We start from the raw sequence: 27,326 nt of genomic DNA on the forward strand, positions 1-27,326 counted from the left end.
AAACTATCCAAGAATTATCTCTATATTTCATTTCAGAATTCTAAATTCAGTGTTTTATGTTTACAGACTACTGTAATAGTATTTGCCCTTTTAAACAACAGTATTTATTCACCTTTAAAACTCTTATGTGAATTTTCTATAACCCAAGAAGCTTTTCTCAAGTTATTTCCAGTTTAATTACAGATTCGCAACTTCCTAAACTGTTGAATCAATCTAAGTGACCTGTGGAAGCAATGGTCCTCATCCTGATTATATCCAAATCCCCTGGAGAGACTTTCTAATGCACTCTCAGATTTAACTTTCTCCTACTGAATCCAAAGTTCTAAGAGTAGTGCTTAGATATAGAAACTTTAAAAATGTCCAGGTAATTCTGATGTTTACTCCTATTTAACCTTAATATTTCTAATGTACCAATTTGACAAGAGGCCCTTAGTATGACAATCTAGCACAATAAACTTATAACCCAAACACTGACTTCAGTGGAAATGGTAAGGACCGAACCCATCTATAAAAAGCAAACATATAATGACAAAGTTGAATGTCTTGAGAATATAGTACCTGTTCTGATATATTGAAGTCCAAACGTTCTCCAGGACAGACCAGATTTCTTGATGCCTGGTGAACTGGGGAGGATGAGAATCCAAGAAAACAGTGACTTCTTGGTTATGAAGCTTCATCAAAGTGTCTTCCTGCTTTTTACTCATTGTGCTTTCTGAAGAGTTTGGCTTAAGTTTTGTCTTGACCTGTGACATAGAATGACATAAATGCATAGCAATCCTTCACTAGCAAGTGAGGAGACAGATACCAGTTCTCCAGACATGCTGGCCATTCCTTTTCTTTCTTTCATATGTACAGAATATTCCTACAAAAGCATTAGACTTGGAAAAAATATTTCTTTTTCTATTTAAATCAAATATGCTCCACTTATTTACTATACTGTCCAATATACTGTTATGGAGAGAATTACATAAAACAGGATGATTAAGTAGGGAGGATGGAAGAAAAGGGTAAAGAAGGAAATCTGGAGAGGGACTACTAATACTAAAAGCCATTTGAATCCATATGGAAACCCATTACTGTAGAAGCTTCCTCAAATACATACATATATGAAAGGACTCTAAACAAAGTCACCAAGTAATCAGGAGACAATACCCCAACTAGACATCTTATGCCACCAAGTACAATCTCCAATGCTAGGAACAGGTTATACTTTGTCAACTGTTGGTCAAAGGAGCCCCATGGGAACCCCACAATTATTGCCAAGGCTATTAATTATCCTCTACAACAATGGTAAGGCGCTACTGCTAAAGACGACATTTACCTATACCACGGAACATAGAGAAGGTGTGCTGATGCCTAACTAGAGCCTTCACTACAGGGACTAGATTCAAGGCACTGGAAGGTACACTGCATGCTAGCATAGAAGAAAGAGAATCACTGGCACAATTGTGACACAAAGGTTATGGGAATAACCAGCTACTTTCTGATTGGATTTAAAGTCCATTCCTAAGACGAAACCCATTTCTGATCCTATTAAAGTGCTCAAGAACCTGAGACTAGACAGGTCATGGGCCTAGGGAAACCCTAGTACTATTGTTCTGCTCAAAGAACAGTAGCATAACGTGATGCTCAGGGGCACACTGCTGTGCCCATAGCTCAGGGCCTTGCTCAGCCCTCATCAGAGAAGGGTCTTCTTGCACTGGATGGGAACTAACAGAGACCCACACTGAACAAATGTGCAGAGAGTGGAGACCTTGGAGCACTCAGCCCTAAATGGGATTCGTCATCAAAGCCCTCCCCTCGAAGAGGAGATGGAATAACTCTAAGACCAGAGTTGACAGATTACCCTTAAGAAACTGCAGACACAACAAGACATGAATTCAGAGACATTGGCAGCACACACAAGACCTGCACAGGTCCATGACAGATGTGGTCCCTGCACTAAGGAATCATGTGGACAGAGGCTCTCATAACTAACCAAAAAGCTATTGGCAATTGATACCTGCATATAAAGGCAAAATCAGTTTCCCCCAATGGAGTCTCACTGGTTCTATTAACCATACTTTAAAGCAGACCCCAATGCCCAGGAAGAGTTGGCCAACACAAAACAAAACTTTACTTCCCTAGGGTTAAGTTTCCACGTTATAAAAGGATAGGATGAGTTCAAAACTCAACAGTAACTCAACTTCATGTCTTACTATTTTTGTTTTGAAATGTTTTAAACAAAATACCTAACACTATAAATAGTAACAGTTACTATTTACGCAGACATACTGTATACAGATCTTTAAAGGTTTTATATTAGCTCACTAAATCCTCATGAATACCCAGAGCCAAACCCTATGAAGCAGAAACAATTCAAATTTTTAAGTGGAGGAAATTAAGAAATAGAAAGATTAAAAAACTTACGCAACATTGTAAGATGTCTAAGAAAAATATGATTCTCAGCAATATATGAAGGAGGTTATGACCCCACACTAAGTACACAGGTTATTACCATTCTCTATTTTGTAGGGCAGAAAGCAAAAGAAGATGTTCTCATTTTGCCTGTTTATATTAAATTATGAACTTAATAAACATAAACAATGGACCTATATTTTTTCCCTGAAATTAACTCTTGTGGCAGTGCTGGGATGGAACTCATGGCTCTCCCACTGAGCTACAGCCACAACCCAGATAGCTGTTTTAACCACCACAAACATTTAAAATTAAGCATTTACCTATGTCTCCTTTGCTCTGACTCAAATCAAGAGTACGCACAATCATTCATGTGGGCCTTTTTTCTTTTTTAAATAAACACTTACATAGGACTTACTATTTGCTAGGAACTAAGTTCTTCAGTAACTTGCCTCACTCTTATGGGAATTCTAAATTAAGGATTATTATTATACTTATTTACTTAATTAAGAGTTATTATTACAAATAGGGGTAGTTTAAAGAGTCAAAGAATTTAAAGTACTAGAGGCAAAAAACAAAACAGCAACAAAAACCCCACAGGTCAGGGTCCTGAACAAGTAAAATCTAAAACTCAACAACAAAATGGCTTTGAATTACTCTAATGTAGCGGTTCATCAGATGTTTCTGGTGTCTGGAAAGCTAACAAGACATGATTTTTTACCCTTTCCCTCCTTCCACCCCTTTTAGATAGCTTAAATGGGGCTAATGAACTGTTTCAGCTTGGGCTTCTCAGAAACAAATATTCTCAATAAATTATTCTTAATGAATATTCTTAATAAATTAGAATACCTAATTAGTCAAAACTAATTACATGTAATATTTTCAAGTTCTATTAAGATATATTATTTTGGAAAAATGTATTGTTTAAGTTAGAGACATAATAAATATTTAAGACATGTATCAAGGGCTGGAGAGATGGCTCAGGGTTAAGAGCACTGACTGCTCTTCCAGGGGTCCTGAGTTCAAATCCCAGCAACCACATGGTGGCTCACAGCCATCTGTAATGGGATCCGATGCCCTCTTCTGGTGTGTCTGAAGACAGCTACAGTGTACTCATATACATACAAAATAAATCTTAAAAAAAATGTATCCAATCTAAATGAATTATACAAACAATTCACAGTAAAATATATGTTAGGGTTCAGTATGTGTCTCAGTTAGCAGACACTCTGGGTTAGATAACCAGCACTTCAGAAACAGGAATGATAGTATTCCGTCATAATCCCAGTTTTCAGGAGCTAAGGTAAGAGGATCAAGAACTTAACATTATCCTTGGCTACATAGCAAATCTGAGGCTAGCCTAGGCTACATGAAACCCTGTCTCAAGAAAAAAAAATCCAAGAAACTTACTTTTTGTTCTTTTAAATTATTTTATGTGTATGAATGTTTTGACTGCACGCATATATGTGTACCAGGTACATGTCTGGTACCTGAAGAGGTCAGAAGACGATGTCAAAACCCCTGGAACTGAAGTTAGGGATGGTTGTAAGCCACCATGTGAATGCTGAGAACTGAAACTGCATCTTCTGCAAGAGCAACAAATGCTAAGCCATCTCTCCAGCCCCTCGTTTTTGTGTGTACAACCTTCTCTTGTCCATAAATGAAATAATAAAAAATTCAACAAGAAGAAAATAAAACCTAAAGTGTATAGTGGTATATCCATAATCTCTATACTACAAAGTCCCAAAAAGAAAAAAAAAACATACATTTGAGACTAGGTGAACTACATACACAAATTCTATCTCAAAAAATAATTGAATAAATAAATAAATACTTCAACTATTGTGACACAACTTCTATAGAAGGTGTATGTTCCATAACCTCTAAGACTTGCCTATATTTCAATGTACTTGGTATTTACTCAATGCCTTAGAATACTAGAGTAAGTCAAGGTGACAGAATCCCTTTATGTTTGACCACTAAATTCATGTTTGGAGATAAGCTACTCTAAACAGCAGTCTATGGATATCTCACCTCTGCGAGTACTTGTAGTAGTTTGTTTACTTGAGCAAAGGTCTGGGGAAGAATTCCATCATAATTTGACCTTGTACTGAAGGCATGTAACAAACTTTTAGAATCCTGAAGCAAGAATTTCACTGTTGTAAAATCCACTGCTTTATTTGCTGATAAGAGGAAAATTAAGAAAAAAAATGAAAGAACAGGCATATAACACAACAATCAGTTCAAACATTCATCGAGTATTAATTTTACAATTTAAACAGAGTAGACATTTACATATGCATGTCAAAACTAATATGTCTCTCTGGTATAGAAAGCAATAATTGAACACATTTATTCATAGACATTCTTTAGTAAAAAAGGATTAATCACAAAACAAAAAGCCCAAGCACAGAGTTTTCAAAGCTGAAATTGTCTCACATTCAGAGGACTATTATGAAGGAGTAAATCACATGTCAGAGGCAAGCATGTACGTCAGATGTGGCTCCTGCCATGGTCCAACAACTATCATGTAGCAACTTGAAATTCTATCACATGTAAAACAAGATTTATTGAAAATGGTATGTTATTTCTTTGTACACAAGAGTTTAGCTAATAATCAAAGACTTTGGACAACAATAAGAAACAAAAGAAGCTAAAATTTGTAGAGTAAGATAACATACCATAACAGCTTTCTCCCAAGAGGCTAAAATACTTCCCCCTAATTCCCAAGTTACTGGTGACAATCATTTCAAAGGTCTGAAAGTGATTTTAAAAAGCAGTGGTACATGCCTACAACTCCTTTACTCCAGATGCGGAGGCAGGGAAATCACTACGAGTTCAAGACCAGACTTGTCTACACAGTGAAACAAAACACATTTGAAAACAAAACAAAGTAAATGTCTACTATCACAAAACAAATGAAAGAAAAGATATATCTTTCCATCGTTAAAACATAATGATAGGGCTGCTTCCAAAGGCAAAAGCATCATATGTTCATGTTTGCTTTGCTTCTGTTTTAACATTCATGGTTTTGGAGGTTTTTTTTTCCACAGACAGACACACAGACACTCACAAGCACAAACACTCACACAGACAGACACACACAGAGAGACACTCACAAGCACAGACAGACAGACAGACAGGCACGCACGCACGCACGCACGCACGCACGCACGCACGCACGCACGCACGCACACCAACCTCAGGTGTTTTTCCTCACAGGTGCTTTTATATATTTGGTTGTGAGCCTAGCCTTGAACAGCTGAGCCAGCTCTCCAGCCCTCACAGGTGCTTTTAAATCAGGTCCCTCACTGGCCTGGGGCTTGCCTAAGTAGGTTAGGCTAGCTAGCCAGCAATCCCCAGAGATCCATGGTCCTCTCTCCTAGCCTTGTATACAAATACATACCACTACTGCACCTAGCTTTCTTACAGGAGTTCTAAGGATTGAACTCAGGGCCTTATGAGTATGTGGAAGTACTTCACTGACTGACCTATACACTCACCTCTAGAAACTACTATATTTATACTTGAACATGGCTTTCCTTGCAAAGTGAGTTAAAAATGAATAAAGCATCCCTGGGTATCACATAGAAGAATTTGCTCATGAGATTCTGAAGAGTCAAGTAAAAATTTTAAAATAATTTTTAAAGGCTGGAGAGATGGTTCAGCTGTTAAGAGTACTTGTACTTGTGAAGGACGAGAATTTGATTCTCAGCACTTGTATTGTGGTCAGCAACTCCTGATTCTAGTTCCAGGGGATCTGGTGCCCTCTTCTGGCATCCATGCATGTGTACAGAATGACCAGGCAAAATATCCATAAAAATAATAAAATATTTTTTAGAAAAACATTTTGGGCCGGAGAGATGGCTCAATGGTTAAGAGCACTGGGATTCTGTCTTGGCCTCCCCAGCATGAGATCATGGGCACAAACTACCACACCTGGCTTTTTCAAATGGGTGCTGGACGAAGTTCTTCATTCTTGTTTTGCAAGCATTTTACTGACTGGACATCTCCCCAGCCTTTTTAATGTTTGCATGTGAGTGTGTGTGCACACACACTGCATGCATGTGCACATGTGTATGTTGTGAGATGCCTATGCATGCATGTACTTGACACCCTGAAGTATTCCTCAGTTGTTTTTCTCTACTTTATTTTTATCAACAAACTTGGAGCTCTAGCTTAACTAGCTGGCCCTGAAATCTAATGATCTCCAGCTCCCAAGCAACAGATTAAAGCAACCGCCACACCCAGTCTTTTCTGGGCTCTGAGGATCTGAACAGTGTCATTATGCTTATATAGCAAGTACTTTACCTACTGAGCCATCTTTTCAGCACATTTTTGGTTGTTTCTTTGTTTGTTTGTCTGTTTTTTACAGAGTCCAAAAGTAGTTTAGGCTGGTCTTGCACTCACTATAAATAGAAGTATACCTTGAACTCCTGATCCTCTTGTCTCCACCTCCCAAGTGTGAGGACTACAAGCATGTGCCACACACTAGTACCTTAACCAACTATTGTGAAAGAAAAGACAAGACTCATACCTTTGGAGAGATTGTCATATAGGCTCTCAATAGTTACAAGCAAGTTATTTTCCATAACTAATCCAAATACAGCCAGCCAATGCTTTTTAAAGCACTGTAATAGATTTATTAGAGTCCATGGTGGTTTCAAATACAGCACCTAGAAAACATTACAGGACCATTATCTACTGATTTATTTACCTATTATGAAAACATGCCAAGGCAGGAACTTCTATACCTCCTCTTCCTAACAAAAATATAACTAATCAGACTATTTTTAAATTAAGAAGTACTAATCACAATTTTAAACTGTAAGTCTATATTACAGACTGATTTTATAAATATTTTTAACTTTTAGTACACAAAAAAAGCAAACTCTAATTAGTGAAGTAGCATAGTTTTAAACTAGAAAGTTACCTCAACCTACCTTTTCTCAAATTAATGCTTTTTAAAATGTGTGTAAGTTTTTCTGCATATATGTTTGTGTACCATGTGTGTCCCTGGTCCCCTCAGAGGTCAGAAGAAAACATCAGATTCCCTGGAATTGGGGTTACAGTTATGGGTGGCCATGTGGACACTGGGACCTGAACCTTGCTCCTTTGCAAGAACAACAATGCTATTAACTACATGCTATTAACCATGTAGTAACCACTCTAGCTTTTCAATCTACTTTTCTATATGGTCCTTTTCATAATCAAAATAACCTAAATACTTCTTACTACCAGAGGGAAATGTATATAGAAAAAAATAATCAAATGGTACTATAATTTGCTACATTTACAAAGACATAATTATAGACAATTGATACAGATATACTTATAAATATAGATATTTATAGATAATACAGGAAGATGTCAATGCCTTTTTCTGAATTATTCATATTTATATGAAATGTCCAATTTATATCAATCTTCCAAGATCCTTTTTATTATTCTTTATTATTTTTGGATCAGCATTTGATCATTAGGCAGCAGATATATCACACTGGCAAGTTTAGAATCTTGTTGAATAGATGGAATAAATACCTCAGCTACAATTAATGGGCTGTAACATTTCTCCTAGCTATAAATATGAATTTGAAACAAACAATAAACTAAGAAAAAAAAATCATGCTTGCTATATTTGGTGTTTCATTTAAATGTAGAAAAGGCATTAAGTTAAAGAAATTCAAAATTCAAAATGTCTTCTTATAATGTTTTACTCTCATATTTATATGACATAAGTCAAATATACAGACATTTTACCAAACATTTTGACTGAATTAAGCTGAACAAGTATTGACTGCGTATTTTATTTTATTGGAAACAAGCTCTCTTGTATCTCAAGCTGCAACATAACCAGGGATGACCCTGAGCTCTGGGTCCTCTTTCCTCCACCTTCACTCCTAGGACTCTAAGCATAAGCCACTACACACGGTTTATGTGGCACTGCAATAAACCCTGTAGCTCCATGCATGCTAGGCAGCCATTCTACCACCTGAGCTACATCCCTTGCCCCTGTGAGAGACATTTAGGGATTCTATGACATCAGTGTATAAATATTCATAGTATATGCACAACAACTACTAGCTAATTCAAAAGAAAAAATAACTATTAATTTAAAAACACACTCTTCAAAAAAAAAACACACTCTTCACATAAAGTACCTCCTTTTCTTCATTTTTTTCCTAAATATATCTACTTTTGCTCTATTCAAAGTAAATAAATACTGTATAGTCCTAACCTTTAAGAAATGTTCATATAATTATCAAAAGGCAGGCAAGATGGTTCAGCATATCAAGGCATTTGCTACCAAGCCTGACAACCTGGGTTTAATCCAGAGGACCCACATGATAGAAAAAGGGAACCAATTTCTGCCAACTTGTCCTGATTTCCACAGGAGCACCATGACAAACGCATGCTTGTACACATATACACTTATGCACATGCATACACAAACACAAAATATATAAAGCCAATTTAAAAATTTCTAAGTTATAAAATTTAGAGAAAATGTGAGATATGGATTACTGTAAAGCTTTTTAATTTACAAATACCTTCTAAAATAACAAATCATCAATAAGAGAAAGAAATCTCATCTAATACAGCTAAATAGATACCTCCATCCAAAGATTTCCAAAAGCAATTTTCATTTCTGTTTCTAATATTGAAGATAAAGCTGTTCCGAGACATTTTTCAAGGTCACATATAATGCGTTCAAGTAGAATGGACAGTCCAGAATTTGTAGATTCTTCCTTAGAAGTCTCTTCTGTAGGTGGTACTTCTGTAAAACAAAGTTTCCAGTGTTACTAAAAGAGGAGGTTATCTTTGGTTTTGTTTGGGGGGCAAGATTTCAGGCAGTACATGCAAGTTTCAAAGTTACAGTATCACTGAGGATGACCTGGACCTTGGGGTCCACACTTCCCAACGCTAGAATTACAACCATGCACTGCCATGCCAGGTTTGTGTGAGACCAGGATCAAACTGAAGGAGGAGATGCCAGTTCTAGGAAAGTACTTTGCCAGTAAGCTACATTCTCAGTCCACACTTAGAGTTTTTATTTACCAAAACAAACAAACACCCTAAAATGTTTATTTACTCAAATAGAAATATGAAGGGAAAATATGTTATTTTAACTAAATTCAGTCTTATTATTTTCTTCTTGTGTGTGTGAAGCAAGTGGTTTCATTTTATATTGCTCATCTCTTAACATTAAGGTACTGTTTTTAATCAAAATAAAGGTTGGACAGATGATTCAGAGGTTAAGAGCACTGACTGACTGTTCTTTAAGAGGTCCTAAGTTCAATTCCCAGTAACCACGTGGTGGTTCACAACCATCTGTAATGGGATCCAATACCTTCTTCTGGTGTGTCTGAAGACAACAGCAGTGTACTCATACAAATAAAGAAAATAAATGGGTTGGGGATTTAGCTCAGCGGTAGAGCGCTTGCCTAGTGAGTACAAGGCCCTGGGTTCGGTCCCCAGCTCCGAAGAAAAAAATAAAAAAATTAAAAAAAAAAAATAAATAAATCTTTAAAAAAAAAAAGAAAAAAATTCCAAAATGAAACAATCAAACAAAAAGCCCATAAAAGAAGGAAAGAAAGAGAGTCCATTTTGTGTTAGCCAACTACTCCTGGACTCTAGTCGATAGATCCAGTGAGACTCAATTGGAGAAAACTGATTTTCTCTTTTCCAGCAGGTTATCAATCACAAATAGTTTCTTGGTTAGGGGAGGGACTTTGTGTTCACTCCCTTTCTCAGTGCTGAGATGAATTTTATTATTTTCAAACAGAAGAATTATAAGAATGTCTTGTTTTCTGTTTGTTTTTTAAATACCTAGCAGTTGTACCAAAATCGGTGTTCTTTCCCAAAACAGAACATTATTTCAATCCATTATCAATAAATATTTTAAAATTACCAAAGTTTCTGGCTTATCTACATTCATGCCATCCTCTTTCAAAATAGGCTTTTATTAACTCAGTTGTTACCATTTCATTAATATTATACTTTTATATCTAAAAATAACTGCAATTTTCTTACGGCAAAATTCAAATATTAAGTGATTTTTCTCTCTACAAATACCAGCTAAGGTTTAGGATGACCATAATATAATAAGCAAACTAAAAGTTTACTCTTAAAAAAAATAAATAAAATATCATGTAATTCCTCCCCAAAACCATTCTGAATATCATAACAAAGATATTCCCAAAAAGCGAAGGAAGCATTAATATTTATACAATTACCTATAAAAGTATATCTAATGCAAAAAACCTCAACAATTTCTTTCCCCATAAAGAAGAGGCCAGAAAAGGTAGAAAGATCTCTGAAGCTAGAATTCTACATGGTTGTGACAAATGTGAGCGCTGGAAATTGAACTTTGGTACTCCTAAGCACTGAAGGGAAGTCTTCTTCTCACAGATGGGAAAGTTAGAATACATTTATAAATAGTGCCGTGCAATGTAACAGTCCATCAAATATCAAGTCACAGAATAGACTATTCTAGTAAGAAAGCAGCACTGCCCTTATATTTCTTTAGTTTAAATAAAAAAAAAACTACTAGAGTTCTATGATATTTGCTCTTTCTATATTAATTGGGGGTTAGGAATATGAAACTCATTTACAAAAGCATTAGTAAGTTCCACTTGAAGAGACTATTTCCAGCCTAGTGGTGCTAGTGCAGGTCTTTGATCCCACACTCAGAAGGCAGAGGCAGGCAGAGAGATTCCTTTGAGTTCCTGGCCAGTATAGTCTACAGAGCCAGTTCCAGACAGCCAGAGCTACATAGTCTCACAGAACCCCTCCCCCTACTTACTTGTATTCATTTAATATACATAAGCAAGTGTTCTAAACTTATTATTCTAATGTACAAGATGAAAATTTGTTATTAGTTTCAAATGTTACCAAAATATTAGGGCATAAGACATACCCAATTAATCAGGGTAAAAATATTACCTGCTTTCAACTGTTGCTTAGAAATATAAGGCTGATGACACAAATCTGTGTTCAGAGTTAAATTTAATATCTCTGTATCCAGCTCTTCTTTACTGAGTGATTTTACACCACTTATTAGGCCTTTACTTCTTAAATTTCTATCATCCCTAAAGATGGGGTTAGGAGAAAATAAAAACATTTTAGAAGATCAACTATATGTCAATACAAACACACAGGCCAAGATTGATGACTAATTATCAATAGAAACATTAGAATGGTTAAAAAGTCTAGAAATGAACTTGATAAAAACGTTTATATGGGATTGGAGAAGTCACTCTCCAGGTTAAGAGTGCTTCCTGCTCATCTCGAATACATGGGCACTGGAGAAAATTTCCAGAACAAAACACCAATGGCTTATGCTCTAAGATTAAGAATCGACAAATGGGATCTCATAAAACTGCAAAGCAAAGGACACTGTTGTTAGGACAAAACGACAACCAACAGATTGGGAAAAGATCTTTACCAATCCTACAACAGATAGAGGGCTTATATCCAAAATATACAAAGAACTCACGAAGTTAGACCGCAGGGAGACAAATAACCCTATTAAAAAATGGGGTTCTGGGGTTGGGGATTTAGCTCAGTGGTAGAGCGCTTGCCTAGGAAGCGCAAGGCCCTGGGTTCGGTCCCCAGCTCCGAAAAAAAGAACCAAAAAAAAAAAAAAAATGGGGTTCAGAGCTAAACAAAGAATTCACAGCTGAGGAATGCCAAATGGCTGAGAAACACCTAAATATTCAACATCTTTAGTCATAAGGGAAATGCAAATCAAAACAACCCTGAGATACCACCTCACACCAGTCAGAATGGCTAAGATCAAAAACTCAGGTGACAGCAAATGCTGGCGAGGATGCGGAGAAAGAGGAACACTCCTCCATTGGTGGGTTTGGAGACTGGTTTTTCTGGAAATCAGTCTGGAGGTTCCTCAGAAAATTGGACATTGAACTACCTGAGGACCCAGCTATACCTCTCTTGGGCATATACCCAAAAGATGCCCCAACATATAACAAAGACACATGCTCCACTATGTTCATAGCAGCCTTATTTATAATAGCCAGAAGCTGGAAAGAACCCAGATGCCCTTCAACAGAGGAATGAATACAGAAAATGTGGTATATCTACACAATGGAATATTACTCAGCTATCAAAAACAATGACTTTATGAAATTCATAGGCAAATGGATGGAACTGGAAAATATCATCCTGAGTGATGTAACCCAATCACAGAAACACACACATGGTATGCTCTCATTGATAAGTGGCTATTAGCCCAAATGCTTGAATTACTCTAGATGCACAGAACACATGAAACTCAAGAAGGATGACCAAAATGGGAATGCTTCACTCCTTCTTTAAAAGGGGAACAAGAATACCCTTGGCTGGGAATAGGGAGGCAAAGTTTAGAACAGAGGCAGAAGGAACACCCATTCAGAGCCTGCCCCACATGTGGCCCATACATATGCAGCCACCAAACTAGATAAGATGGATGAAGCAAAGAAGTGCAGGCTGACAGGAACCGGATGTAGATCTCTCCTGAGAGACACAGCCAGAATACAGCAAATACATAGGCGAATGCCAACAGCAAACCACTTTACTGAGAACAGGACCCCCGTTGAAGGAATCAGAGAAAGAACTGGAAGAGCTCGAAGGGGCTCGAGACCCCATATGAACAACAATGCCAAGCAACCAGAGCTTCCAGGGACTAAGCCACTACCTAAAGACTATACATGGACTGACCCTGGACTCTGACCTCATAGGTAGCAATGAATATCCTAGTAAGAGCACCAGTGGAAGGGGAAGCCCTTGGTCCTGCCAAGACTGAACCCCCAGTGAATGTGATTGTTGGGGAGGTAATGGGGGGAGGATGGCGAGGGGAACACCCATAAGGAAGGGGAGGGGTAGGAGTTAAGGGGATGTTGGCCTGGAAACAGGGAAGGGGAATAACAATGGAAATGTAAATAAGAAATACTCAAGTTAATAAAGATGAAAAAAAAAAAAAAAGAGTGCTTCCTGCTGCTCACAGTACCAGATGCTCCTGGCCTCTGAGGGCACCTGCACTCATGTGCACACACCCAACATAGACATATGCACATATCCATAATTAAAATTACAAAAGTAGGAGTTGGGGATTTAGCTCAGTGGTAGAGCGCTTGCCTAGCAAGGGCAAGGCCCTGGGTTCGGTCCCCAGCTCCAGAAAAAGAAAGAAAAGAGAAAAAAAAAATACAAAAGTAGAACTTTTTTATTTATTTGAAACTTCTATAAACTTCTCTTTAAGCACTGATGCAGTCCACAATTTTTATATGATGCCTTTTATTTTCCTTCAGTATTTGCATATGTTTGCTCATGCGTGCATGCATCCTGTGCACAGGTACCCACAAGGCCAGAAGAGGCTGTCAGACTCCCTGGAGCTGAGGTTGTAGGTAGGTGTATGCTGCCAGCATCAGGCTGCAAAGCAAACTCAGATCACCTGGGAGAGAGAGCAGTGCACTTAGCGGCTGACTTCTCTCCAGCTCCTAAACTTCATCTTAAGAAACAAGGGGGGGTGGGGGAAGGTAAGCAAAGAAAGTCATAACAGTACTTTCTGGGATGATGGAATGTTTTATATATGAAGTGAAATATGAACTATATACCACTGTTAATTTGATAATGCTGAGTTATTAAATATTTGTGCATTGCAATGTAAGTACATTTTTCCTCAAAACAAAAATCTATGTAAAAATAATCAAGCTAGATAGGGAGTGAATAAAGATTTCGAGGCCAGAAAGAGCAGATTCCTACTAACTGCTATAGCTATATTAGGATTTCATTCCTCCTTCCCTTCTGGAAAAAGGAATTGAGTCTAGGGCCTCTCGGGTGCTTGTAAGTGCTCTGTTACTCAACTACATTCCAAGCCTCAGGGGTTTATCCTTCTTCACTCCCAACACTGATGGGACTCCCCATAATGTAAATCTTTTTTTAAAAATGAGGATGCACCATTTTAATTTAGAAGAATATGGGCAGCAGGTGTGGAAGTAGAAAGTATGATAGTATCAAAAGTAGAAAAAAAGTGTATTTAAATGTGGGGAAGTGGCAGGGAGATAACAGAGACCCAACAGAACAAGGTTACTGAAGTATGTAAGAACATAATGTCGACAAGGCTCTGCACAGGGCTCTGGAAACGGATAAAATGTACTTTTCATTCACTTAAAGAACAGGTTAAGAGAAACCAAGAGCTTTTTTTTTTTCTAATGATGCCTGATTTCAATCAAATTAGCCTGGAGCTTTGAAGAATCACATGAACTAGAGGTAATAACCGAGGCTGTTAGCTGCTTTAAGATAATAAATCTAAGTAAAACACTTAAAAGAATCCACACTACTGCATTCTGATTCCAGATCCCCTCCCTCCTTTCACCAGGGGTCTGCCTTCTCACTTACTTTCTCCTTTAAATAAAACTTCTTTTCCAAATCTTCAAAGAAAAGAATGCATAATACACTATGGTGCAGAAGTTTTTCCTATTAGTACCATCAACAACTGGTAACTGTAACATCATTATCCAGACGGCCAAATAGACATATCCTCACAATAGGATACGGATAGATGACTTATACATTATACATTATCTTCACGTCAAGAAAAGTCACATTGAGTGTGGCAGCACACGCCTATATTCCACCACTCAGGGCACAGGACTACTCAGCTGGCTTTTTGTGAGTTTGATGCCAGCCTGCTCCACATAAGAGTTCTTGTCAGGAGATTGTGGCACAGGCCTTTAATCCCAACACTCCGGAGGCAGAGCCTGGCCAGTCTGGTCTATAAAACCAGTCCCAGAACACTAAGACTACACAGAGAAACCCAGTTTCTGTGAAACAAAAAGCAAAAACAAACAAACAAAAATCTAGACCAACCAGGAATACATGACTACAAGAAACCCTGTCTCAGTTAAACAAAAATATGACCATGTGCTAGGTACCACCCTAATCCATTACATATGCTACCTGACAAACTGTATGTAGCACAATTCTACTGTTTATTAAACACAGGAAAGCTACGTTAGGAAAGCTGCAGATTCATATAACCGACAACTGAAAGGCCTAAGATTCTAGTCCAAATTTACTGCAAAAAATGTACCCGTGATATAATAAAACATAAGCTACCCTCCATTTGTATATGAATCATCAACTTCTTACCTCATACAACTAAAAAACTCTTTAAGACTTTGATACCAATTTTACCCTTCCTCTCTCAAAAGTATTCTGAATAGCATATAAATTAAACTAAAATAAAATTTCACCTATTTAGTATCACATTCCTCTGGAATCATATATCATAAAAAAATAGCTGAGTATGATTAGTAATAGATTTACAAAATAATTATTTGATCACTGAGTCAGTAAATATAATTTCTAAAAATTCTTTGCCATAAGGTATTATTTTCAAAAAGCAAAATGACCATGAAACTCACGTGCACAGAATAACAAGAGAACATGGGAATAATTCCTGGTACTGAAGACAGCACTTTAATACTCGATCATCATTGTTCTCATCACTCAATCCATCTGCAAATGTAGCAAAGCAACTATTAGTAAGTGCACTAGAAATCTAGATAGAACTCATGCTTGCAATTCCTGTTTTCAAGAGACTGAGACAGGAAGATTGCTACAAAATCAAGGCTAACCTGGACTAGAGTGAGACCCAGGCAATGGGGAAAAAAGCTGGGGTGGCAACAGGGTAGGCTGGGACAATAGCTCAGTCAGTAAGTGCCTGCTTCAAGAAGACACCAAACATCAACCTCTGGCTTTCTCAGTCACCCTCAGAGGGGTGGGTGCATGTGTGCATGCGCATGTGTACATGCACATCATAAAAATACACCCACACAAATATAGAAAATAAATCTGATGTCACCTGGTTACTGTAGGCATATTTACAAATTAAAAATATCTATGTTTTGAGGCAATGCAGCTACTCTGGTGATAGATACATGCATGTCACTATAGAGTTCTCCAAACCCATATAATGTAAACTAGTTAAAGATGACACATCAAGGTGGGCTCACTGATTTTTTTTTTTAAACATTTTATTTATTTATTATATATTATGATTACACTGTCGCTATCTTCAGACATACCAGAAGAGGGCATCAGACTCATTTCAGATGGTTGTGAGCCACCATGTGGTTGCTGGGATTTGAACTCAGGACCTTGGGAAGAGCAGTCGGTACTCTTAACCACTGAGCCATCTCTCCAGCCCGGGCTCACTGATTTTAATGCCTTTTTTCCTTCTTGTTTTTCTGAGACAGCGTCTCTCTGTAGACTTAGCTATCCTGGAACTTACTATGTGGAGCAAGTTGGCCTCAAACACACAAAGATCTGCCTGCCTCTGCCTCTTAATTGTTAGGATTAAAGGCATGTGCCACCATATCTGCCTATAATATATTTCTTTTTCCGGTGGAGATATTGATTATAAGAGAATTATTATGTATGGGAATAGAAAGGGTAAGAAAAATTTCCATACCTTCTGCTCAATTTTGTTTTAAAACTAAAACTTGTCTTAGCATTTATTTTTTTAAATGTATCTAAAGGCAGAAAACTCACTAAATAAAATGAAGATGCAAAACAATGTCTAAATAACTCTGACAGAAATGTGATCTGAGTGCTAAAAATCTGACTAGAAAGCAAAAGCTATGAATTTTAGTTTCAACTCACCACTCAAATATTATGAATATATAATTGCATTCTGCTTGAGATGTTCTCAGTTTACAAGGTGTGTAACTAAATTTCTTGTGCCTTCTTTTTCTTAATTTCTAAAACACTGCAATTAGAGAAGTGCAAGGGGAACAAAAAGACAAACATGGCCCCTTTGCAGAAAACACACAAAAGGCAGAAAAGGAGGGAAGGGTCTGAGGAGAGAAGATAGGAGAGGGACAAGAGAAGAAAAAAGGTTAAAAGGGAGAAGAGGGAGAAGAAGCAATCGAATGGAAATGTAAATCATTACAAAGAGAGAGAGATGGGGATCCAAGAGTTCTATAGCATAGCCAAATATGACCAAAACTGTATCATCACCCTGAGAAACACTAGCATATGCAGCCTGAGAAAGTATAGGAAACACAATAAAACAGGACCAAGGATTCCCAAAACCACCCATAAATTACAACATTCTTTTCATTCCACAATCTAGACCCACACGCTTAATTTTTAAATCCCTTTCTTCCAAAAATAAGTAAGCACACAAACAAATCTTTATCAAGGCATGCCCACAACACACAATACTCACAAAGTTTTTGGGAGGCCAGCTGTAATGACTGACCCCATAGCTTTCTATCTTGACTTTTGAGGCTGTCGTTGATAAAATGAATTGCAGGTACAGCTTTATGCTGGACATGTTTTAGTAATTTTCCTGCCTTCATACGATCGAGCTCTTGCATAACCACCCAGGGAATTATTAACACAAGTGTGTCAAATCCTAAAAAGTAGAAAGATTTATTTATTTTTTTTTTTTTTTTTAGAATCTAACATGTATTGAGTTACTAAACAAGTTTCTGTAGAAGTCAAAGTTTGAAAGTACAGTCACCAGGCCACGGAGATGCCTTGGTGGGCAAGTGCATTTGCTGCCAAGCCTGATGACTCACACGGTGGTAGGAGAAAGAGACTCTGTAAGTTGTCTATGAGTTGTTTTCTAACTAACACACACATCCTGTGGCATGTACATATTTACACACACACACACACACACACACACACACACACACACACAAAACACAAAACACAAATAACACAAATAAATTATATAACTAAAATATGGAATTTAAAGAGGATCTAGGATTGGACAGATGCTCAGCAGATAAAAGAACTGGCTGCTCTTCCAAAGGTCATGAGTTAAAACCCCAGCAACCACATGGTGGCTCACAACCATCTGTAATGGGATCTGATGGCTTCTTCTGGTGTGTCTGAAGACAGCTACAGTGTATTTATATATAATAAATAAATAAATAAATAAATAAATAAATAAATAAATCTTTTTATAAAAAGGATCTAAAAGCCAAAAGAATGCTAAGAATCTAAACATTAAAAATTATCAGATAACAAAAAGAATGAATTTGGCAGACATGGCTTTTTTTTTTTTTTTTTTTTGGTTCTTTTTTTTCGGAGCTGGGGACCGAACCCAGGGCCTTGCGCTTCCTAGGTAAGCGCTCTACCACTGAGCTAAATCCCCAGCCCCAGACATGGCTCTTATAATCAAAATTTACAATGCAAACTATTTCACAATAAGCAATTATAAAATATAGTAAGTGCCATCTAAAAGTGTGTTCTAGATTTCAACATTCCATTATTAAAGGTATCTTCTTAAAAACTTCAGATGCTAGAGTATGACTGTGAGAAAACCAACTGTGTTAATATAAAGTTATCAACTCAAAAAAGAAAATCAGAATCTGTGAACAGTTTATAAATACCTGGTATTTCTGTCGTCTTCAAAATTCTAACAAATTTGAGATGATTCATCAGAATATTTGTGTCAATAACAATTAGAAGCTTTTTGTCTGAGGCAGTATTTGCTAGAGAAGAGAAGAGTTAGTATTTCACCACACCTGATAGTAATAAATTATGACTACATTTGGTATCACAGAAGTACAGATAATTCTTTTAAATTTACAACCTGTCTTGTAAGCTTACTGTTAGAAGAGAATCAATAATAGGATTCTCAAGCTGCTGCCTAACTGGCCCATCACTTGCTGCCATGTAAATTCCAGTCAAGGGTTCCCTGAGGAAACCCACAGCTTTGTTTAAGCTGGGGAGACTGGGCAGGGGAGAAGGACTTGTCTAGGTCAGAGAGAGTAAGGCCTGGTGAGGCAGAAATGCAGGAACAAACAACAGCAAAGCCTATAGACCTACCCATAGGAAGAAGTCCTTTAAACAGGACTACAAGATTCATGTTACTGTAATTCTTAAGGGAAAAAAAAAGTTATCATACATTCCCACACCAGTAAACTATCATAAATTGTCTGGTGATATATTTTAATCACAAATTGACCTGCTCAGCAGTAATATGGTTCTAAACCCTGCCCTGCATCCCTGGTAGTTATGCACTCAAAAAGTATAAAATTAATTTTATTATATCTTCAATAACATATCATTGAAAAACTAAATATGTATAAAGGAAAGAAAATATATAAAAATAGGAGCATTATTTCATAGGACCCATGTGTAGATCTAGTTATTTCCTACCAAATTATATAGGAAAATGCTTGGAAATTTGTAAAATATGAGTATTTTAAATATGGACAAAAGATAGAACTATAATTTTTACAGAGAATTCAACATAGACTATTAATCTTCCTTATTTATCTATTTATTTACCTATCTATCTATCTATCTATCTATTTATTTATTTTTACTTATTTTGAGACAAGGACTATATAAGACCACATAGAACAGGCTGTCCTGGAACTCTATGTCATCGTCCAACATGGTCTTAGACTGTTAATCCTCCTGACTAAACCTGCCAAGTACTGGGACAAAAGTTATACACCACCATGCCCAATGCTTTGATTGCTATCACCAGTTCCCAGTAGTTAAAATAACCAAAACTTAATGATATCAACAAGGAAACTATGAAAACAATAACTTTAAGCAAACTGTCTATCTGGTCAGTGCTTTAGAGATTAAAAGAACTAAAAGTTATAAAAGACAGTGCATAACTTTATTACTTCTTGGGAAAGAGAAAGTGTCTGATGGTCTAACAAGATAAGAGACACACCATTATGACTTAAATAAGCACATTTTAACATTTTCATCTGTACACTATAAACTCTGAATACTGACACATCAATTATTAGAAGGCATAGATCATAAAAATTAACATACAGAGTATATCAGCAGAAGAATGCACATCATCCTCCACCAAGTCAATTTCCATACTCATTAGCTCCCCAGATGGTGGACCTGCAGGTAAGTCCACACTTTTCCCCACGCGTGCAGCATGAAGCTCTTCCACTATCTGCATCTAAATTGTAAAAGACTCCAGTGAAGTATCTGAGTTACTTACTGCAGATATTTAATAAGAAAAGAAGCAATACAACACAATAACACCTTACAGAAACACAGACAACACAGTAAAATATGGACTTATTTATAACCACTTTTTTTTTTTTTTTTTTTTTTGGTTCTTTTTTTTCGGAGCTGGGGACCGAACCCAGGGCCTTGCGCTTCCTAGGTAAGCGCTCTACCACTGAGCTAAATCCCCAGCCCCTATAACCACTTTTAAAACTAGTTCCTTTCTGGGGTCTCAGGAAAGCAAACTGTTTTACTCCTTAACAACTTAATTTACCCATCTATAGAGAATATTAAATTTTGCCTATTTTCTTTAGGAATTTTTTTCTTGTTTTCCTGACACAAGGTTTCTCTATGTAGCCCTGGCTCTCCTGGAACTCACTCTGTACACCAGGCTGGCCTTGAACTCAGAGATCCACCTGCCTCTGCCTACTGAGTGCTGGAATTAAAGGAATGTACTACCATGGCCCAGCAAGGATTTTATTTATTTATTTATTTATTTATTTAGATTTATTTATTTAATATATGTGAGTACACTGCAGCTGTATTCAGACACACCAGAAGAGGACATCAGATCCCATTACAAATAGTTGTGAACCACATGTGGTTGCTGGGAACTGAACTCAGGACCTCTGGAAGAGCAGTCAGTGCTCTTAACCACTGAGCCATCTCTCCAGTCCTGGATTTTATATTATTAAACTAAGTCATATGAAGTTCCTTATATAAAACCTACTATCCAGACCTCTAAATAAGTTCATTCTCGTTTCTCTTCTCACCTCGAAGTACTTGAGTCAGCTTTCTCTTACTGAGTGTGAGCTGGAGCTATAGATGAACCACAGAAAGCTTAACCTGCATGTGTGAACCGCTCTACTCAATCCCTAGCTCCACTAAAAGAACAAAAATGTCTCATCCATCGCCCCTGAGATTTCTAATATTATTTATCAACCATCAAAAACTAAACACTAAATCTCTTATTATTTATTGATCATATTTCACTTTAAAAGTTTAATTTGTACCAGGGAACAAAAGAGTGCTTGCGCACAAGTACCTTTACCCACAAGCCATCTCCTTGGCTCTGAACTATAAATCTTAAGATCCCTTTCACTTTAGAAGTATCTCTTATGATATCTTGATATAAAAAAATTAAAGTATAGTCTGGGAATGGTGGTACACACCTATAATTCCAGCACCCAGAAGGCTGAGGTTACAAGATCATGAATTCAAGGCCAGTCTTCTTCATACAACAAGAACAAAACCAGCCTGAGTTACAAACTGATAAACTGTCTCAGATTTTAAATTAAAGAGGAGGAGGAAGAAGAAGAGGGAGAAGAGGAGGAGAAAGAAGAGGGGGAGGAGGAAGAGGAGGAAGAGGAAGAAGAAGGAGAGAAGAGAGAAGGAGGGCTGGGGAGATGGCTCAGGGTTAAGAGCACTGGCTGCTCATCCAGAGGTCCTGAGTTCAAATCCCAGCAACCACATGGTGGCTCACATCCATCTGTAATGGGATCTGATGCCCTCTTCTGGTGTGTCTGAAGATAGCTACAGTGTACTTATATATAATAAATATTTTTTTTAAAAAAAGAAGAAATAAGAAGATATTCTCTTTAAATCAGACATAAACAGTCTCCCATCAAGGGGCACTGACTCTTAAGACAGAAAAATATAAATAACTATTATAAATAAAGGTTCTCAAGAAAATAGAAAATGCTAGTGAATTTTAATTACTAAGACAACATAAAATATACAGAATAATTTTATGAGGATAAGTCAGGAGAGTCTAGGTAGGAAATGAAGCAGTAGGAGAATAAACACCGTGAACTGTGATCTTCACTCAGTACCATGAGTAGAAAAATAAAGACCATGTAGGTGCTGCATTGCATTTTGGCAACTCTAGGTATATACACTCAAAAGCGTAACATTAAGCCAAAATAAAAGCAAGAGGTAAGTAAAGGTATATTTTTTTCCAATGCTAGGATCAAACCCAGAACCTTATATTGCTAAACAAGCACTTTACTGTGTACATCCCTAGCCCCAGCAAATGGCCTTTGATGACCTAATTAACTCTTACAAACTGAACTTCCTAATAAACCACAGGATGGACAGTATTTTTATGGAGTTTAAATAGACATTATGTTCATACTGCTAAGGTTTTTACAGACATTTTACTAAAAGTAGGAACTACTTAGCAAGGCACCCTGGCATATACCTGGCATATTCCAGCATTCAGGAGGTGAGGCCAAGACAGGAGAAGGATCACAAGTCTGAAATCAGCCTGGGCTACATAATGAGACCCTGCTCCACATCACACACACCCCCAAAAGAAAGAAAGAACGAACTTTGAATTTCTTTAAAATAATCAAAGTAAATCGGTAACCTCTTCATCTGTATCTTGGATAGTCTCAGATGACACTGAAGAGCATGGTGTTTCAAAACTCTGAAATGAAAAAGGGTTTTGAGTCAGGCCTTGTATAATGTATAACAGCCTCTCTGAACTCAAGTTATCAGAACTGGTTATTTCTCCTCATCTCCCCACCTCTCTCTCTCTCTCTCTCTCTCTCTCTCTCTCTCTCTCTCTCTCTCTGTGTGTGTGTGTGTGTGTGTGTGTGTGTGTGTGTGTGTGTGTGTGTGTGTGTGTGTTTGTGTAAATCGGAGGACAACTTGGGGAAGTCAGCTTTCTCTTTCAACTATGTGGGTTCCAGGGATCAAAACCAGGTCATCAGGTTTGGTGCCAAGTGCCTCCATCCACTGAGCCATGTTGTCAGCCCCCACCACACCAACAAACAAAAATGTCTCTAGACATTAATAAATACCCTGAGGGATAAAACTGCCTCCATATGAAAAATCATCTCTAGGAGAGAAAAGCCCTGTGCTACCAAGTCATAAAATGTGAGTCACACTCTTTAGGACTTTTATGGTCATTAAAATACTCATCTTTCATTAACAGAATTATATGCTACCCTAAGGAATATCCATCATAAAGATAAACAAAGAAGCTTTCAGTGGCAGAAAAAGTTATTCAGAAATCACTTAATTGCTTCACAGACCTAAAGTTCACTGAGCTATTTCTTAAAGTGACCTAATCTCACAACTGGAGAAATCTAAGGACTGTATTACAGCTAGAGAGAAAAGGCAAAAAACCAGAGTTGTATTATACACAATGAGAGCGCTAGAGGGCGGCTTGGTTTTGTCTTCTAAAAGAGGGTGAAATATCTTTTCACAAACTCCAACTCTGTGCCAGCACTTTAATATAATATTTATAATTCCTTCTCTCTTACTTTAAAATTTATTAAAATTTCTTAAGGTTTTTCGAAGAAATGTCAAGGAAACCAGAACAATGGGAACAGCTCGTTAACTAGACTTTCTAAGTTCCTGTGATCTTGTTTAGACTGGCCCTTCCTGGTGCTCCCTAACCCCCAAATTACCTCCAGAGAGGTCAATGAGTCTATCACATAACAATGCAGGAAATTATGCTAACTGTCTGAAATTTCCTAAGCCTATTACAAATGTAAACGGTGGGCATTTTACTTACTGCTGCACCTCACCAAGCTTTATTAAATACACTGAATGAGGTCAACAGTTTTATCTGGAGTCAAACTGACTCTAATGAGAAAACATGACTATCTTGCTTCCCTGATTACCTCTCAGTGCCACTCTTCTAACTACGAAATGCAAAACAAAATGCTAGACTTTCCTGTGGGACGGTCTTAGTTATTGTTCTATTGCTATGAAGCAACACCATGACAAGTCAACTCTTATAAAAGAAGCATGTAACTGGGGGCTTGCTTACAGAGTCCTAGGGTAATTCACAATCATCATGGCAGGAAGCAGACAGGCATAGCACTGGAGCAGCAGCTGAGAGCTACATTCTATCCACAGGCAGCAGGCACACATTGGGCCTGCTTGGCCTTTAGAAATCTTAAAGCCCATCTAGAGCAACACACTTCCTCCAACAAGGAAATACTTTCTAATCCTTGCAGTTCACCAGTCCGGAACAAAGCAAATATATGCGCCTATGGGGCATTCTCATTCAAACCAGCACAGATGTAACATCATCTCATTATTTAACCCTGGATTTCCATCCAATACTTCTCTTTCTGTCTCTGTGTGTCTCCTCTTTTCTTCTGCTAAATGCAGAACATGCTAGCCTTGAACTTGTGACAACATCCTGCCTCAGCCTCCAGAATACTGGGATTATATAAGCATGCAATGCCATAGACTCTGTGTGTTTTTGTTTTGTTTTTAGGACAAAGTCTAGTGTAGCTCCAGGCTGGTCTTGAATTCACATATAGCTAAGAATTCCTGAACCTCCTGCCTCCACCTCCCTGGTGCTAGGATTACAATTGTGTGCTATTACACCCAGATTTTAAAGTGCTAATGTTATAATCTGAATTTCTAAAATTTCTCTTAAAGGTAAATAATTTTATTCACCATAGAAAAGATCAGAGAAAGATTATTAAAGTGATTCACAAATATCAATGTAATCTGGAAGAAAGAATGTCCCAAGGTTTCTAGCCTGGGTTCTGTTCCTGTTGTGACACAACAGAGGCATCAAGATTAGTACATGAAAGCAGCTCACAGAAAGACTGGAAATGCATCTCTACCAGGGTTACATGTAAGATCAACACATGCACAAGAAAAGCTTGTGATATACAAATATGGGAGAAGGTGGTCAGAATCCCAGGGGACCGGGGCTTTTGAGCCTTGGACTTGTGCTCTGTAGCCTACTTCCATTCTCAGGACCACCATTATATTTTTTAATAATCAGTCTTCATTCCTGTAATTATCAAAGTGTACAATTCTTTCTTCCAAGACACTAGAACCAAGAAATCTCAGTGGATACACTGCTATTCATATAAACAGTGCAATGTCCTCTGCCTAGAATATTTCTACTTCCCAATTCCACTCCACTCCACCTTCGCCTGAGTAATCTCTACCCATTCTTTTATTCTCAGTACAATGCTGGTCTCTCTGGCCAGTCTCTCTTAAGTCATAGTGTACCCAGGTTGTATTATTCTTACATTATACATCCCAATATTAAGTGAGTACTTTATTATATTTAAAGAACTTTCTCTCCTAACATGAGTAAGTCTTCTAAAATCAAGACCATGTGTCTCTTATAGGCTATTTTTTTTCAGTGTCTAAACAGCAGAACAGAGAAAGTGATCTGTTAAAGAAATAAGCCCGTTAGAATTCACTCCTGCAGGCTCGTCTACCTGAGTGTAGAAAAGCCTCAGAGACTATTACTGAGCTCATGTCAAAGGACTATGGGAACTGACTCTCTGCATAACCACATTCCTTTTTGTTACTAATACTTAACATCTGCCGTGAAATTGAAGAACAGGGCAGCAGTTAGTTTCACAAAGCCTTGCCAAAGATAGTATATAAGGAAAATAAGTAGGAAAAGAAGTCTGAAACATGACACGGACACACACATAGACCCAGGAATGGCTAGCTCTCACCAAGGGCACAAGCACACAGGTACTCCAATCTCTGAAAGTGCACCTATTATAATGTTATATATTATTACTATGTATAGTAATTACCATATACTATATATGTATGTGTACATATACACATGCATACCCTGGGTAGAATATGATTCTAATTTAAATGTGATAATGCAATGCACAAGGCTGTATGTAGAACCACATGTAACAGAGCGCTCACAAAAAGACCAGAAAATCCACACTAAAATGACATGGAAATGCACCTCTGTGCAGCGGGTAGGAGTTGAACGGCTCAAGTTCATCTCTGCCCTGGCCAGCTTCCCCTCTTGGAAGTGTCTCTTCTAATAAATGTCACTGCCTAAACAGCATTCTTTCTGAATTAATTCTCTCCTTTTGCTTGTCTACTTGTCTCTGTCCAATTCTTTGTCCCACAGCACAAGAACCCAGATATCATACTATGATTCCAAAACCAAGTGGTATCAATATTATCCTTACGAAGCTGGAATGATAAAGAATATACAGGACACAGATACAGTATCTGCATGACTGAATTAGAATCAGTCCTCTGTGATTATCACTAATCACAGAAGAAACAAAAACCTGAGTATTTTAAATACTTGTACTAAAACCAAACCCTTCATTTTATACATTACCTGGGCACAGTTTTCCTTAGAATCTGAACCATTTGTTTCTTGGTGCTCGAGATGGTACTCTCTTCTCCTCTCACAAACAGTGTGCTTATGTGTAGACTCTGAAAACAAGTTTTCAGTTTTGTGCCTCTCCAGACTTAATGACACCCGGTGACTCTGCAAGTGTTCCTTCCCCTCCTGCTTACTCTTTGACTTACTGGAATCCACACTAAAGATGTTTTCTTCTGCAAGCTTCTGGAGGGCACTAGAGGATTTTTTTGGAATTTTGAAGCTGATCTTCTTTCTTCCTGATTCAAGTGGTTCCTTGATTATATTGCTGAAATTATAATTCTGAGGAGGTTGGTTTTTCGTGCATTTCTCCAATTCTTCAGAACTGTCTTTATTGTTTTTTTCTTTCTTGAGCTCCTTCATCTTCTTCTGAATAAGTAAAGAAGGCCAATTCTTTTCCTTTGTCTGGTCTTCAGCTTTAGATTTCATATCTTTGGTAATTTTAATAAGACTACGGCTTTTTATTTCATAATCAAGCTTACTTCCAATATTTGTCAATTTACAATCTTTAAGTTTAGTATCTTTAGCTCCATCTGATGAACTACTGTGTAAAGTAATTTGGTTACTGTTTAAATATGATGCTACTTGGGTCGAAGAACTGAATTTTGGTCTCTTTTTAGGCAGGCCAACTTCTACATTCAATCTATAAAGCAGCACAGAAACTCAGGTTAGTTCTATTTGTTGAACATTCTGTGGCAATGTGTCACTACCTTAGAGTTACCTAGGCTCATTCTAAACTTCTTAGAAATGTGAGAAACAGGGCCGGAGGCTCAGTGCTTAA

General features: G+C 37.4%; 1 protein-coding gene across 4 annotated transcripts in view; it reads right to left on the reverse strand.

Moving 5' to 3' along the window:
- The window catches only part of Swt1 (SWT1 RNA endoribonuclease homolog), a 57,426-nt gene that overhangs the window by 16,927 nt on the left and 13,173 nt on the right, over window positions 1–27,326 (reverse strand). Inside the window, exons 6-17 of one of the 4 annotated variants that reach the window (XR_015635103.1) lie at window positions 26,501–27,188; window positions 22,775–22,834; window positions 20,218–20,356; window positions 18,807–18,908; window positions 17,630–17,818; window positions 15,822–15,915; window positions 11,344–11,489; window positions 9,012–9,175; window positions 6,935–7,073; window positions 4,837–4,943; window positions 4,432–4,580; window positions 559–743 (exon numbers count right to left, since the gene is read on the reverse strand). Coding sequence is in view for 2 of the 4 variants with exons in the window: in NM_001105960.1 (NP_001099430.1) it covers window positions 559–743; window positions 4,432–4,580; window positions 6,935–7,073; window positions 9,012–9,175; window positions 11,344–11,489; window positions 15,822–15,915; window positions 17,630–17,818; window positions 18,807–18,908; window positions 20,218–20,356; window positions 22,775–22,834; window positions 26,501–27,188 (2,055 nt within the window). In the remaining 2 variants the exon portion in view is untranslated. 4 annotated transcript variants of the gene reach the window in all.

The sequence above is a fragment of the Rattus norvegicus genome, chromosome 13, assembly GCF_021556685.1.
Source record: "Rattus norvegicus strain SHRSP/BbbUtx chromosome 13, alternate assembly SHRSP_T2T, whole genome shotgun sequence".
In the NCBI taxonomy this organism is placed as follows: Eukaryota; Metazoa; Chordata; class Mammalia; order Rodentia; family Muridae; genus Rattus; species Rattus norvegicus.